Consider the following 16,338-nt stretch of genomic DNA (forward strand, 5'->3'; position numbering starts at 1 on the left):
GAAGAGGGGCTGTGGGTCCCGGGAGGCTTGCTGAGTGCCGTGTGGACTTGGGCAAGGCAAAGCTCCTCTGCTCTGGGTCCCCTGCCGGCACCAGGAAGGAATTGCTTTCGGTTGGAAACTTACCTAACTCAGGACAATTTGCTGAGGACAGAGTCCTCTGCAGTAATTTAACTGCCCTCCCCCCCCCGCCCTTTTTTTTTTAGTGAAAGAAAAGAGGTATTCATGCTCATCTTTAGAATGTATCCCGAATACATTGGCTTCCTCCCCTCTCCACATCACCGTGGTCCAGGTCACCGCCGTTGCTCCCTGGGGTTTGCAGTGGCCTAACAAGGCTCTTTTTCTCGCTCCCTTCCGTTTTTCCCATAGCAGCAGAATGTGGGAAATTGGACCATACGTAATAGGTTAAGCTGCTTTAGTTGTCTTTGGATCAGATGCAAAATACAACCCAAGCTTCCCAAAAGGTGCGGGACCCACCTTTCTCACCTCTAGCCCTGTCACCACCCTTCTCAGCGCCCAGCTCCCAGCAGTGCGGCCACGCTCCTCACTGCGGGATCTTTGCACACTTGGTGTTATCCTCACAGCTTCTGGCGCTTCCCTCTGCTCTGTAAGGACCCTTCCTCTTCCCTGGACCTCAGGGAGGCCCCTCTTCCCCCCATCTGTTATTCTCTGTCTCAGACCCTTCATTTTCTTCCAGGCACTTATTAGAATTTGTAACTGCTTTATTTGTCTGTTTTCTTGTGGCCTGTCTCTCCCATTCTCTTGGAATAGTTTCCATGCAGAGAGACAAGCTGAGGGCTGTCCGGCTAGATCCTCAGTACCCAGCACCGTGCCTGGGCACAGAAAACACGCTCTCAAAAAATATCTCTTTAATAAAAAGCCTTTTGGATGGGTGGCATCTCCAACAATCAGGAACTTTCTCTTTGCTTCTGAATTTTGATCCCCTGGCAATGTTTCTGCTCGTTAATGAGTAATTCTTGTCTGGGGTTTATGGCTCAGAGTCGAGCAGATTGCGGGCAGCCTGGCAACCGCTGGCCAGTGTGGGGACCGCCTTCCTGTGGAATCACAGCAAGTCTCCACTTTGAACTCAGGAATGTCAGTCTAGCCCCCAGGCCCGATGTCCGGCAGATGTGGCATGCTGCCAGAGGCCGTGGGCTCTCCACAGCTTCTGAGGATCCACGATCCGACTGTCTTCCTCTTCGCCTAATGCTCCAAACTCCTCTCCCAGGCCCCAGACACCTGTGCCCGCGAGAGCTTTCAAACGGAAGCAACGCCAGAGGAAGGAGCTAGGGTGGCAGAGGTGGCCTCAGGGCTGACACAGGGGAGGGTGGAGAAGCTTGGCAGAGCCCAGGAAGATGTGGCTGACAGTGGTAAGATTTGGCAGGAAAAGGGCACAAGGGCACAGTTCTAAAAGCAGCATTTACTTTGGTTTTCACTTCTCCAAGGCCCCGGGGCCTCTGTAAAGTTCTAGTTCTTGGGTCGTGCACACTCTCTCCATCATGCCTTCAGCCACTGCAAAAGCTGAGGTGTGTAGTAGGTGATGATGATGTCGGCACCTTTGTGGGAGAGAAACAGGAAACAGGGGAGGGGGGGGGGCATCAGCTCTGGGCATACCTTCTGGGAAATGAGGGCCAGCGGGGAAGAAGGCAGCTGCTATGAAGAGGCACAGTTAGTGGGTTTCACAACGTAAGACTGAGCCCAGTGCTAGTCAGTTCTAGCTCTCTAGATTGTGTGACTGTGGACAAGTCATTTTCTCTTTCTGGACCTCAATTTGCCAATGAATAAAATGCACAGTGGGGAAGCAGATAAGCTGTAAGTTCCCTTCCACACTGTGTGCCATACCAATAAAACCAGCTCGCATTTATGGAGTGATGAACATGCCAATTACACGTATCACCTCATTTAGCCCACATGACAACCACCTACCAGGTATCTTATCTCTACTATAGACAGGACTGAGGTTCAGAGAAGTGGCTAGGCCAAGGTCTCACAACGAAAAAATAATAGAGAGCTTTGCTTGCTTCACTGTTCCATGTTCTGTTCTACAATCATGTCTTTGCCTCTCAGCCTGTGTCTGTTTAGATCACTGTTACCTCTGGGCCTAAGACTCCAGGCTGTTTCAGGACTTCATTTCCATTTCTGGGCAAGCTGCCTATTAGTCTGTGTCACAGGTCAAAAACCCCAGCCCTGCCAGCTTACCAGCTCTGCGGAAGGCAGTCATGACCTCCAGTACAGCGGCCTTGAGATCAAACGCCCCAGCCTGGGCTCCGTGCCACAGCATAGCAAACTCGCCAGAAACGTGGTACACGGCCAGAGGGAGCTCTGGGTGCTGCAGAGAAGCAGCAGTAGGCAGAAGTGAAGGGTGGGTGTCCCCCTGGGAGGGTCCCTTGTTCCCTGCCCAACCTTTGACCATCTTGAGCCCCATGCCCTGAGGCACTGCTGCGGACCCCTTCTTAAACTGTTAGGGCAGCGCTGTTCAAAGGCTTCTGCCCACTGGCGGCTCCTGGGCAGGGACAAAGAGGGGAGGATTCCTGTCCAGGGGCAGATTGCTTCCAACTCTGAGATTCTGCAGTCCATCAGTCTAAGGTCCCAGAGCGCGCGGACACACTCTCTCATTTCCCTGAGCCCCCCTTGTCTCTGCTCTGTGCTCACCTTGTTCTTCACCTCCCGCACAATATCCAGGTAGGGCAATCCCGGCTTCACCATGACCATGTCGGCTCCTTCCCGGACATCCCGGTCCTAAGGGATGAGGTAGGGTGTGGGCAGTGCCTGGGAGGCGGGGGGAGAGGGGAACAGGCTGGCTGGGGCTCAAGCTCTGGTCACTCACCACTGCTCGGAGCGCCAGGCCTCGTGCTCCCGGTGGCAGCTGGTAGCAGCGGCGGTCTCCAAAAGCTGGGCTTGACTGAGCCGCGTCCCTGGGAAGCAGCAACATCAGGGAGGGCTTCAGCTTTGGGCTAACGGGTCAGGGCTCTAACAGCAGACCCTAGCCCATCCCCACTCACCGGAAAGGCCCATAGAAACAGGAAGCAAATTTGGCGCTATAGCTCATCACCGATACCTGTGGAGAGAGCGTGGGGATGGCGCTCCGTCAGCCCTTTCCAATTGTTCTAGGGTCACGTACAGGAAAGGGACCTAGGCTGGGAGGCAGAGTGCCTGCGTTCCAGTCCCACTGGAGCTCTGGGCCTTGATTTCCCTATCTCAGGAGCAGAGGGTGAGACAATCCCAAAGACCTTGTCCTGTCTGTCTTCAGTTCTGTGATTCTTGGCAGATGCGGGGCAGGCCTCTCTCCTCTCCTCACATCCCCCCTTCTCCCCCCACCCCCTGCTCCTACCCTGTTGCCAAATCCATGTGCCATCAGAGCCTCCTTGATGGCTTCCACGCGTCCATCCATCATGTCCGACGGGGCTACCACCTGACATCCTGAGGGAGGGAGGATGGCCTTCAGGACTCTGGGACCCTCCTGTCTACTCCGCCACCTCCCTGACCCAGAGGTTCTCATCCCTGCTGGTGGCTTACTCACCTGCCTTGGCATAGGCCAGAGCCACCTCTGCCAGCCGCTGGCGGCTCTCCTTGGCCTGGAAAGCCCCATTCTCGCTCAGAAGCCCTGCATGTCAGACAGCTGGATTTTAGGGAGCCCCTGGCCTGTCCCGCTGTGGGGAGAGCTGGGCAGTGGGAGTGCAGGTGGCAGCAGGGCTGGTGGAGGGAGGGAACTCACCACAGTGGCCATGGGAGGTGTAGGGGCACAGGCAGACGTCGCAGGCCACCAGCAGGCTGGGGAAGGTCTTGCGCAACAGACGAACTGCTTCGACAGTCGGGGAGTCCTCAGCGTCTGCTGCAGAGCCCCGCTCATCCTAGTGACAGGGAAAGGACAAAGCCGTGTGTCTGTCCCATGAAGCCTTTGGGAAGCACAATGGCCCTCACAGGGTGCAGTCCCCACCCTCTCCTTTTATCACCTTCTCGGCCTCTGGACGAGGAGGCACGGTAAGGACTCTCCCCATTTTGCAGAGGGGACTAGACTTGCCCAGTCAGGGTGTCATAGTGCCACTTAGCTTCTTGGCCTTACATGGGTGCTGTCTTAATAACAGGGGCCATGTCCATTCGCCTGTGGCCCCCGGGCCAGCACGAGGCCTACATGAGGGTGTGGTCAGCGTGGAACCTCAGCTCACCTTCACCCAACCTCCCCTTCACTGCCCTTCTAATACCTCCCCCGATTCCTCACCTTGGGAACTCTACTGGGGACACCAAAGACCAGGACGCAGCGCAGGCCCTCTTCCACCAGGGGCCTCAGCATCTCTTCTAGCCGGTTCACACCATACCTGCGAGGAGGGGCTGCAGTGAGGCAGGCCCCGGGCAAGGGTCCTCCCCACCCTGCCACACTGTGCCTCTACTAAGAGCCAAGTGGCACTTGGTACTAGGAGGGCTCAAGCCCCATAGTACAGGGGGTGGGGGCAGAAACGTACCCAACAAATAGATGGGTAAACTGAGGCACCAAGTGGCAGACTATGGGATTAAGCTGCAAAAGGCCCCTCCAAGGTTCTTTTATTGAACTCCCATTTGAAGTTAAGCTCTCCTCTCCAAGACTCTGCTAGGATGCCTCTGGTGATGGGTAGCCCGTTACTTTACAAGGCTGCCTCTCCTGTTGTAGAACGACTTTGGCCCTGACAAAACCCTTCTCTCTACTGAGCTGAAGTCAGACTCTCCGGATCTTCTACCTCCTGGCTCTGCTTCTGCTTCCTGGCATCTCCACCTGTAAAATCTCTCCCTCCATCATCCCCCTCCCTCCCCACCATGTCTCCTACCTGGCCACTCCTGGAAGGCTGGCAACAGGCTGTACATCATCAGGAACATCCCTGCAAGAGTGGGGGTGGGCTATGGATTGGTAGCTGTGGAAAGGGCCAGTGGTGAGGGGGTGACGAGGGGGGATGGTTGGGGAGCTGGGAAGGAATATGGAAGTGGAGATGTTGGGAGGAGGATAGGGTCCAGTGTCTGGTCCCCCTGCCTGGCCAAGCCCAGGGCCTGAAATAATAATAGGAACAACAAGAATAACAGTGACAGCAAGAACAACCTTACTAAAAGACAAGCAACCATAGGAAACACTCAAGTGGTTAAGAACTTGGACTCTGAAGTCAGAAGGTCCTCACTTACTATCACAGTCAGTTACTAGTACTGACTGGATGACCTTCTTAGCTTCTTGACCTTACATGGGTGCCATGTCCCTTCGCCGGTGGCCCCAGGGCCAGCACAAGGCCTAAATGAGGGTGTACCATCTCTTTGAACCTCAGGCCATTTTTTTTATATCCTGGGTGGATTCATTCATTCATTCATTCATTCATAGAACAAATATTTACTGAGTACTTATTATGTGCCAGGTGCTGTTCTAGGCTCTGACAGTATAACAGTGAACAAAGCAGACAAAAATCCCTGCCCTCAAGGAGATAACATTCTAGGGTGGGAGTGGGAACCTTTTTTCTGCCAAGGGCCATTTGGATATTTATAAGATCATTTGCAGGCCATAAACAATTATCAACTTAAAAATTAGCCTGCTAGATTTGGTCAAACATTTAATTAACTCACCCCTAATGCCTTGGCAGGGCCAGATCAAATGATTTTACAGGTCTCATAGGCCTGCAGGCTGGATGTTCCCCACCCTTGATCTAGGGGATAATATTCATACTTTCCTCATACGGATGCTGTCAGGACTGAAAGATAACAGATGTAGATGCTTAGCATAGTACCTGGTACACAGTGAGTTCTCAATAAATGTCAGCTGTTGCTATGCTATATAATAAAAGGGTAATATGCAAATCGACTGAAGGGCCGGTCACTGACCACCAGAGGGCAGAAGCTCAACGCAGGAGCTGCCCCCTGGTGGTCAGTGTGCTCCCACAGGGGGAGCGCCGCTCAGCCAGAAGGCAGCACTAAGACTGACAGCTTAAGTCTGCTTCCCACGTGAGCCAGGACATCCCCCGAGGGCTTCTGGACTGTGAAAGGGTGCAAGGCAGGCTGAGGGACCCCCCTCCTCCCCAGTGCACGAATGTCATGCACCAGGCCTCTAGTTATTAATAATCATGACTACCACCTCTTACATGTACATAGCACTTTGCAATCTACAGAATACCTTCCCAGCTTCTGTCATACTGCAAAAGCTCAGGATGGCAGGTAAGACTTATTCTTATTTTCCAAAGGGGAAGATTGAATTCTTCTCAAGGTTTGTTTCATTCTTAAGACAGCTGTCCTTAACCCATACCTTGAGCTCCAAACTGACATCTCACTTTATCACCCGCAAACAGATGCCTGCTCTGGTCCCACCCACACCCTGTCGATCCGAGACCCAGCTCATTCTGGGGACTCACGTGACAAAGATGGGGTAGATGAGGTTGGAGGCACTGAATGTAGTGGCGGCTGCCTGCCAGGTCCGAAGCAGTGGGTGGAAGTAGCCGCTGTGGAGAACAGACTGAGGCTGCATGGTGAGCAGTCGGGGTCCAGGGTAGCCAGCTGGTTGGAACTGAGGGCTCCTGGGGTATCTGCTGGGTGTTCAGCTATGTGGGGACAACAGGAGGAAGGTGAGACATGGTCCCTGTCCCCAGGAGGCGGTCATATACCTCCCAAGCTCTTCTGGATTCCTGCATCTGCTCTCTACCTCAGTGTTACTCTGAGTGTGGCTCACCAGTCCTTGCTGGTCTATAAGATAAGTAGAGAAATGACAGTAGGCCTTAAGAAACTTTCATAGCAATTTGAACCCAGTAATACAAAATTTGGGCTCATACTTATATGGCCTCTCTTTTTCTTTTTAAATAATATTTTTCTAGTAATTCATTTTTATTTTATCAAAAAAATCAATCTGGGCTGGATGGAAATTAGTATGAGGAACACTGATCTAGCCAACATTTATACTTTGTTTATTCCATGAAAAATGTCCATCTACTTGGCAGAAAGTTTAGATAAACCAAAGTAAAAAACTCCCTGTAATTCTACCCTTCATACGTGGACTTGTCAGGCAGGACACACACTAAGAGGATTAAATAGTGGTTCCCGCCGAAACCGGTTTGGCTCAGTGGATAGAGAGTCGGCCTGCGGACTGAAAGGTCCCGGGTTCGATTCCGGTCAAGGGCATGTACCTGGGTTGCGGGCACATCCCCAGTAGGAGATGTGCAGGAGGCGGCTGATGTTTCTAACTCTCTATCTCTCTCTCCCTTCCTCTCTGTAAAAAATCAATAAAATATATTAAAAAAAAAAGTGGTTCCCAACACACACACACACACCCTGTAGAGTGGCCATTGATGTCGTCTTTTCCAGCCCTCAAACTTCCTGCTACTCCCCAAGCACAAGCCACATGTGGCTAGCTTCTGGCTCTGCTCACCCTGTTCCCTTTATCTAGAAGGCGTGTGCTCTCTCCACTCCTCCAGCCCCAAATCCCACCTGGCTGTCCACAAGGCACTCCTTCCTTCCCTCTCCCACTAAAGCCTCTCTTCTTGCCCAGGTCACACTTTCTCTTATATAACAGGTCTTTGTGACTATATCTTATCTTGTCCCAGTAGACAGAGCTTCCCAGGTTTATAGTGAGTTCATTTTTTGTCTTCCCCACACATTCTGCCGCAGAGTAAATATTACATGAAATACCAGACAATATGTCCTAAATGCTAAAGAAATGTATGCTAGAAGGAAGCTGGGGCAGTAGCATTTGTTTCTTGAGCACCTACTGTGTGCCAGGCCACACTGGGCACTTGCACACAGGGTTTCTCATTGAGTTGGCACTACAGTCCTGGGCTGACTGAGTGCATCTCGGAGAGGTGGAACCTACCCTAAAAGAACTATGAGTTCCAATGTGAGTTTGGAGGTCAGAAGAAGCTTGTTGAAAGAAGATGAGGACTTGAACTGGTTTTGCAGGATGAGTAGGTTCAGCTAGTTAGAAGGAAAGGGAGAATATTCCCTCAGGAAGAGAAGAAAGGAGTAAAGGTAGGGAAGGAGGGATGGCTATGGACTGTCCTTAGGACCTAAGGAGGCAATCAATGGAACCAGGCGTGTATGGAGGGGAGGGGGGCAGATTGGGGACAGGAAGGTTTCTCATGGGGGTGGGTGGGGTGGCCTGGTCAGAGCCTGGCTTTAGGAAGAAAATCCTGACAGCCTGAGCACAGCAGGTGGGAAGCAGAGGCGCACAGAGGATGTGGAGCCAGAGGGGTGGAGAAGGAAGGGCCATCATAAGGCGGCCAAGAGGCAGTCTCGGGGGGGTGGGGGGGAGTCGCTTTCCTGACCTGGAGGGCAATGGAGACAGGGACCAGGCAGGAAGAGGGTAGTGGGGAGCAGACCTTGGAGAGGAGGTGGAGAGCTTTGTTTTAGAGCCGTCCTTTTGAAGGCGTGTACAGATGTCGATGTGAGCAAAAGTGACTCCATCTTTGCATCCCTGCTTTGTTTTTCCATGCTGAGAACTCTGACCTAACTCCTCTCAGCCAGCACCACAGCCTCACAGTTAATGATTAGCTGTGTCCTATAAATTCACATGGTGTAACCATAGATTCCTGTCAGTAAGTGACCAAAATGGCACAGCAAACAAGATAAATATCAAACTATGCGTTGGCAATCATAAGACCTGTCTCATTGCATCCTTTGTCCTTTAGTCTTGTCAATCATTAGTAGTTCAGCTATACTACAAAAGGTTTATTAGTCCAGCTAATAATCTGCAGGGTCGGATGGGTTGTCTCTTCTGCTCTGACCCAAACTTCAGTAAGTAAATGACCCTATAATAAATTCTGTTATAGTCAATGAACTTGCCTGCTTCCTTGTCAGTCTGAAGACACATTTACAGATTGGTGGTTAATGTACTTGCACTCCACCTTCAGGCAAGGTGCCTGAGGGGACACTCAGTAGCCAAGTAGGGAAGAAAAAAATATCAAGAGCCACTCCTCTCTCCTTGTGTGAATGGGATCTCAAGGCTCAGAGAAAGGCAGGGACTTATCTGAAGTTACATATTCCCTTGGCCTGGGGAGCCCTTTAGTACACAGATGATGCCTTTCTCCCCAGTCTCCCAGGCCTCTTTTTATCTGACCCGCCTTCCTGCCAGGATTGGGGTTATCAGGAGCCACACGGGGCCCCATCCTACCACCCCACCCTTGAGCCACCATATCTCATCTGACACAGGAGCAAGCCAGGCCTCCCCGAAATGTCCCAACTCCCAAATGAGCAATCATTCAGCAGTTACAAAGTCCCGAGTGACCATTTTGTGCAAGATTTTGCTCTCAGCATGGCCAGTGTGGCTCAGTTGGTTGAGTGTTGTTCTGTGTACCAAGAAGTCCAAAGTTTGATTCCCAGTCAGGTTACATGTCCAGGTTGTGGGCTTGATCCCCAGTGGGGGGTGTGCAGGAGGCAGCCTATCAATGATTCTCTCTCATTGCTGTTTCTACCTCCCGCTCCCGCTCTCTATAAAATCAATAAAAAATATTTTAAAGCCGAGGCCGGTTTGGCTCAGTGGATGGAGCGTCGGCCTGCGGACTGGGGGGTCCCGAGTTCGATTCCGGTCAAGGGCATGTACCTGGGTTGCGGGCATATCTCCAGTAGGAGATGTGCGGGAGGCAGCTGATCGATGTTTCTCTCTCATCGATGTTTCTGGCTCTCTATCTCTCTCCCTTCCTCTCTGTAAAAAATCAATAAAATATATTTTAAAAAAAATATTTAAAAAAAAGATTTTGCTCCCAGGTCTGCCAGGGATTAGCCTAGCTCAGAAAGGTTGTCACTTGCCCAAGACTACACAGCTAGTTACTAACAGCCAGAATTTGAATTTGTTCTAGACGAGTGCTCGGTTTTATCTACTAGTCCTGGTAAACACTTGATTCAGCAGGCACCTCTCCGCCTCGACTATCTTTGCTTTGCTTTGCTTTGGTGGCTGGAGAGCTGAGAAAACAAGGAAACAAGAATTGAGATAAGGAAATGTAGGCTCAGAGAGGTTAAGTAACTTTAACTTGCTCAATGTCATTCTGGAGTCAAATCAGATTCTGAAGCTGGGTCTACACAGATAGCAGCAACCTCTGTGGCAGCTCCCAGCTTCTGGAATCCAGAACTGCATTCCACTGGCTTCACTCTCACTTCTACTTTAGAAGGCTGAGGGAGCAAATAAATGCCTTCTGTTTATCAGCAGCAACAGGGCAGGGCTGCCTAGGAGCTTTGTAGGAGGTGGGGGACAAGGGAGGGTGAGAGTGTCGAGGGAGAGGCCTCACTAGGACAGTTCCGCTTTAATATCTGTGTGTTGTTGTATTTTAATTTTAGGGTTCAGGGAGATTTGATTTGAGAAATGGGTATCAGTAATAAAAAAATTAAGTTGAAAATCACCAATCCTGTTTATCGCTTTCATTCTGATGTGGAAATTGGATGCAGAGGCAACAGGGCCTGTCTGATATCACACAGTGAGTCAGGTACAGAGTTGGGCTAGAGCACGGGATGTCCTAGCTTCTAGTCCAGTGCCATACCCTGCACCACACATGGTCATTCTGTCACAACAGGTGCTGAATCAATATGTGTGGGGTAGAAAAACACCCCTGAGCAACAGAGTTGCACCTCTGTTTGCAGAGCAAAAGCCAGGTGGAGGTTTGGGAGATTTTCATACACTTGGGAGGGCACTTCTCTCAAATCAAGGGAGCTTGCAAGTCACTGCTTAAATCCTGTCACACCTCACTGAAGTCAAGAGCAAGTCACCATGGGACCCAGCACCTATGCTCAGCCATATTAGAACAGGTTAGCTCTAACTAGAAGGCAGTATAGGGTGGTCCAAAAAACCTACATTTCAGGGTCAAAGAGCCCCAGATCTGGTCTGTGCTCAATGTGTGACTCTGAAAGGTTGCTAGCCTTTCAGATTCTATAAAATGGGAGTTAATCAAACTGGCAAAGCTGCAGAGATTAGAGATAGTGAACAGGTATGTGCCTAGTCTCACAGTAAACACGTAGCTACTTTTATATTAGGAATAGAACTGATCTGGAACTAGATTTCCAGGCGTGCCATCACATCGATGCCTCTGCACACACCCAGAAGGGAGAACTTTCATTCAAACCTGTGTGGGCTCCAAGGTCTTCCAAGGCATCCCAGGTGGGGGTGGGGGTGGGATCGCTGCTTTCCAGCAAGGGGGGGGGGGGAGGAGAAATAATCACCACACAGATGCTACAACCGAGGGGTGGACCAGGTGCTGTGGGAGCGATCTGTGTTCTCTGGGAGTCAAGGATGGCCTCAGGGAAGAGGGGACATTGAGGAATAAGTAGCTTTTCAAACTGGTTGTAAAGGTATCTCCTTTCTTAGAAGGCAGCTTCCCCAACCTGGGAGTAAGTTAAGGTGGGGCCTAAGAGCTGCTACCAGGAGGGACTGAGAAAGAGCTGCAGGGTCTGAGCCCCCCGTGTTGTGCTCAGGGGAGGATTCCAGAGGTTATGGTCTTGGCACAGAGGGCTGGGAGCTACTGCCAGTTCCGGCAGGCTCTGCCACCAGCTGGGGAGGAGGCAGTCAGGGGCCAGCTAGGTAGAAGGTGGCCAGGGCTGAAAAATCCAAAGCCCCGGACAGCAGCTGTTAGGCAGTTATGACAAGGGACCGACTTGTTTATTCAACTCACATTTCCTGAATGTCTACTCTAGGCCTGTCCCAGTGCTACACACAGGAATTAAAGAGAAGAATGAGACCTGGGCCATGACCTAGAGCTTTGAAGAGAATTAGCCAGGTCCACAGGCTCCTAAGACATCTTGGCTAAGAGGGTCCTTAAAGCTTGTTGATTACATCAGCGAAATGATGGCGAAACTGGGTTCAAGGAAGGACAGGCACAGGCCCAGATCATGCAGGGGGTCAGTGGCAAATTTAGGGCTAGAATTCAGGTCTCCAGCAGCCCAGTTTTCAATGCCCGCTATTACCCCTTGATACTTTAAGTTCAGATTTCAAAGCCCACAGCAGACTTGGGCTGTGGAGAACTCTGGGTGGAGGAGGGAAGCCGACCCGGGACTCTGGACCTGGATGCAGCTGGCAGCACGATAATAAAGTGTGTGGATTTTGGAGTCTGTTCTAGCTGTCACTTCCCAGCTGTGTGACTTCAGTTGCCTCATCTGGTAAATGCGGACTTGAATCGCCCTCAATGGACTGTTGTAAAGACTCAATGGGCCAATGCACGTACGTACAAGCCTAGCCTTCCACCATTCTCCCACATCGGCGATGTACCTCGCGCTCTGCACCGGGTCTGCTCCAGGGGTGTCCAAGGGAGTAAACCCCAAGGACTGGACACGTGCCCTCCAGGACTATGGCCCCGCGGAGACGCTACCCCGGCTGCAGCCGGGCAATCCACCTCTAAGAGCCCAAATACCGGCCCCAAAGGACGGATCCCCGGCTGCGCTGCCAGCGCTCCAGGAGCACAGCACAGTCTGGGTCTAGGGACGCGGTGCCACAGCCTCCGCCTCCACCTCCGCCTCCGCCTCCGCCATCTCCCCGCGTCCGGCCGCCGCTTACCTTACCTCCTCGGAGCTGCGAGCCTACGCTCCCGCCACCGCTCCCTCGCTCTCAATCTAGTCTCCCGGGTGCACGAGGGGCGGGTGCTTCCCGGAAGCGGCGGCCAATTCACACCCCGCCCCGCCAGCGTGCAGGCCACACCCCCGGGGCTCTTGGCTGGAGGGCTGACCAGCTGCAGCCCCGCGAGGGCGGGCGGGCTCGCCAACCCTCCGGCACATCCGATTGGCGAGGCGTCGGGGCTCACGTGCGTGAGAGGCGGGACCAGCGCGTGGGCGGGGATCGGCGCGGGGGAGGCTCAGGGGTGTCAGCGAGTGAACCTTTCTTTCTGCGGAGCGGTGACAGCCCCGAGGGGCTCTTTGCAGTCCTCGTCTTTGCAATGTACAGCACACTTGGCGCTGGTTAATTATTTGTTGACATAGTGCGACGTCAAGGACATTAAGACAACACCGTGATGCCCAACGCAATTGCTAAGTTCGTTTTTGCGGACTGAGCATTTGAAAGTTTTTTGTTTTTGTTTTTTAATTTCAGCACCAGCCGCCTTCCAAGTTTTAAGAGAAAATGTAATCCATCGTAGTTGCCGAGGATCTACTCTGTGCCGTGGCTTGGGAGATGTGATTTGAATGACACGGGCACTTGAGGCCTCAGGAGGAGTACAGTGGGAGATCTGCCCAAAGGTGTGTGTGGGGGCGCGGGTTGGCGGGAGTTGGGACAGAGTACGTGCAGGGCCGGAGGAATCTAGTGAGGCTCTGTGGGCTGGGGTGAAGTGGTGGTCGGGACCAATACCCTAGCAAAGGAATGCTTTTTTTTTTTTTTAATAAAAAATACGTTTTATTGATTTTTTACGGAGAGGAAGGGAGAGGGATAGAGAGTTAGGAACATCGATCAGCTGCCTCCTGCACACTCCCCACTGGGGATGTGCCCACAACCAAGGTCCATGCCCTTGACCGGAATCGCACCCGGGACCCTTGAGTCCGCTGCCGGACGATGCTTTATCCACTGAGGCAAACGTTAGGGCAAAGGAATGCTTTTATAAAGGTGAATCAGGGATCATGGAAAAGCTAACTTTGAATCGTGAAGATGCCAGTCGATTGTACTACACTTACACTCAAATTTTGCTTCTCATAATCTGTAACCCAAACCTGTTTTATACTTCAAGCTAAAGAGGTAGAGAGGCTTAATGCTAAGGAAATAGGACATCGTTTAGTTTCTAGCTACTAGAGTTCTGATTTGTGTTCAAATAAGGAAGGTGGTAGAAAGGAATGAGGAAGAGTGAAGAAATAAAATGGAATCAGTGTGGTCAAGCTGCTAAATTATTAAAATCAAGTAGGCTGAGGCATAGGGAAACGGTTCTATTCTTGCTAACTAGCCTGGGAACTTAACACTTTTTAGTTGTGCATCCATGCCTGGATATACATGACCTCCATAGATAACCATCTGAGCAACTCAGTTAATAAACCATACCTGGAAGATTACCATCTTGGATCAACCCAGAGGCTAAGAATGCAGAACTGATACTTGTAAAAAAAAAAAAAAGTGCTTTTTACTCAAAAACTCAAGCTTTTTAAAAAAAATTGATGGGGGGGGGGAGGGGAGAAGATAGATAGATTGATAGATAGATAGATAGATAGATAGATAGATAGATAGATAGATAGATAGAAATCCTTTGCGGACCCAGACTTAACTGGAAACCTGGGTATGTGCCCCAGGGCAAACCTCGTTATTGTGTTAGTTGTGTTTCAGGTTCGCAAACCTAGACACTTGAATAAAAATTTATTTTAGCAAAGCTTCCTGATTCATTTGCGTCCAGTTGACAGGAAGTAATGTGTTTTTTTTTGGTGTGTGTGTGTGTGTGTGTGTGTGTGTGCACATTAGAGTCAGAAACAGTACCATACATTTTATATTCACTTATCTGATTTTGACAACAGTTACTATCCTCATTTTACAAATTGGGAAAACAATTTCCAGGGAGATTAAAAAATTTGCCCCACCACACACAGCTTACTTTGCAATGTTTGCTAAACATACTCCTCAACTCATAGGGATAATTACTGCTCCCTCCTCCCCCTTAATTTGACCCCCTGCCCAACATTTCTTTCATGACACCTGTTTCAACTCTGAGTTTGATAACTAAAAATAATTAGGACCATCTACCTTACCTCTAGGAGCCCAAACAGGGTGACAATTTTAAAATGTTGCTGTTTGGTGTTATCTATTTTTCCCATGTGTCTCTTTTTTTTTTTTGCCTGGAAGACCTATTCCCACCCCCACCCTCTGCAAATTTTACCTTAATCTTTCACTCTGATCTATAAAAAAGTATTGTGAATGCAACAATATGAATAAATATTAAACATAATATGAACAGAAGTAGTCAAACAGGAGTACATATTATGATTTTGTTTATATGAAATACAAACCCAGGCAAAATTAATCTGTGCTGTTTTAAGTCAGTATAGCTGTTACTACTGGAGAGATAGAGAGTGACTGGGAGACCAAAGGGGCTTTTTTTTAGGGTGCTGGTCATGTTGTTTATTGATCTAAGTATGTTACATGGATGTGTTCAGTTTGTGGAAATTCATCAACCTCTAAATTTATCTGCATCTTTTAGTATGTATAATTTTTTTAAAAAGTAAAAATACCCCACAACCCGCGCCCCCCTCCCCCCCCCCCCCCCACACACACTACACTATTGTACTTCCTAGGAAGGTACATTGGCATTGTGCTAAATGCTGTGAAGACCATTAAAGAAATAGAGATTAGTGGTTGCCAAGGGCTGGGAGAAGGAAACATGGGGAGTAACTGCTTGATTGGTAAGGGTTTTTATTTTGGATTGATGAAAATGTTTTGGAACTAGATAAAAGTGGTTGCACAACATTTTAAATCTGCTAAATGCCACTGAATTGCTCATTTTAAAATGGTTAATTTTGCCCTGACCGGTTTGGCTCAGTGGATAGAGCATCGGCCTGAGGACTGAAGGGTCCTGGGTTTGATTCTGGTCAAGGGCATGTACCTTGGTTGTGGGCACATCCCCAGTAGGGGGGGTGCAGGAGGCAGCTGATCGATGTTTCTCTCTCATTGATGTTTCTAACTCTCTATCCCTCTCCCTTCCTCTCTGTAAAAAAAATCAATAAAATATATATCTAACATGGTTAATTGTATGTTCTGTGAATTTCAATGTAAAAAAAATTGGTGCCCTGGCCAGTGTGGCTCAGTTGGTTAGAGTGTCATCCTGTGCATGGAAGGGTTGAGGGTTCAATTCCCAGTCAGGGCACATACCCAGGTTGCAGGTTCAATCCCTGGTTGGGGTGAGTATGGGAGGCAACTGATTGATGTGTCTCTCTCACATTAATGTTTTTCTCTCTCTTCCTTCCTCTCTCTAAAATCAATTAAAAACAAAACAAAGCCTATATTCCCAGGTAAAGATTAAAAAAATAAATTGGTTCACCAAATGCAATGTGGTATTTTGGTTTGGATCCTGGAAGAGACAAAGAATGTTAGTGGAAAAACAGATGAAATACAAACTAGTTTGGCCAATTTAATGGGACCTCTCTGTACTCTGCAATTTTTCTGTAAATAAAAAAATAGGCCAAACCAATTTGGCTCAGTGGATAGAGCGTTGGCCTGCGGACTGAAAGGTCCCGGGTTTGATTCCGGTCAAGGGCATGTACCTTGGTTGTGGGCACATCCCCAGTGGGAGGTATGCAGGAGGCAGCTGGTCGATGTTTCTCTCTCATCGATGTTTCTAACTCTCTATCCCTCTCCCTTCCTCTCTGTAAAAAATCAATAAAATATATATATTTTTTAAAAATAGACTAGGCTGCAAAAGTAATTTTGCATGGGTAAGGATGGTAATCCTCTCACCCTCCAAATCCAGGTTATAATCT

General features: G+C 49.8%; 1 protein-coding gene across 6 annotated transcripts; it reads right to left on the minus strand.

The window, feature by feature from the left end:
- Window positions 1–851: 851 nt before the first annotated feature.
- Window positions 852–12,609, minus strand: ALAD (aminolevulinate dehydratase). Of its 6 annotated transcripts, none has more exons than XM_081103537.1 (12): window positions 12,463–12,531; window positions 6,351–6,536; window positions 4,797–4,847; window positions 4,217–4,313; window positions 3,713–3,848; window positions 3,518–3,601; window positions 3,329–3,417; window positions 3,000–3,055; window positions 2,825–2,912; window positions 2,650–2,736; window positions 2,197–2,326; window positions 852–1,553 (listed from the first exon to the last, which is right to left on the minus strand). In XM_081103537.1, exons 2-12 carry the CDS (start codon window positions 6,461–6,463, stop codon window positions 1,495–1,497), a joined length of 990 nt encoding a protein of 329 aa, XP_080959663.1. In that variant the 5' UTR covers window positions 6,464–6,536; window positions 12,463–12,531; the 3' UTR covers window positions 852–1,494. The 6 variants fall into 6 exon arrangements, with proteins under 6 accessions (XP_080959663.1, XP_080959662.1, XP_080959667.1 ...); XM_081103536.1 differs by having other exon boundaries at window positions 12,458–12,523; XM_081103541.1 differs by having other exon boundaries at window positions 4,797–5,013; window positions 12,458–12,523.
- Window positions 12,610–16,338: the final 3,729 nt, after the last annotated feature.

This window comes from Myotis nattereri (genome assembly GCF_964212035.1).
Source record: "Myotis nattereri genome assembly, chromosome: 12".
Lineage (NCBI taxonomy): Eukaryota > Metazoa > Chordata > Mammalia > Chiroptera > Vespertilionidae > Myotis > Myotis nattereri.

Bases quoted from the DNA above. Each gene is read 5' to 3' on its own strand.
- ALAD (XM_081103537.1), bottom strand. From the start codon at position 6,463: ATGCAGCCTCAGTCTGTTCTCCACAGCGGCTACTTCCACCCACTGCTT. The intron at 2,913-2,999 runs GTGAGTGGGGAT...GCTGCTTCCCAG, and splicing joins TGTTTCTATGGGCCTTTCCG to GGACGCGGCTCAGTCAAGCC. The intron at 2,737-2,824 runs GTGAGTGACCAG...CTCATCCCTTAG, and splicing joins GCCTGGCGCTCCGAGCAGTG to GACCGGGATGTCCGGGAAGG.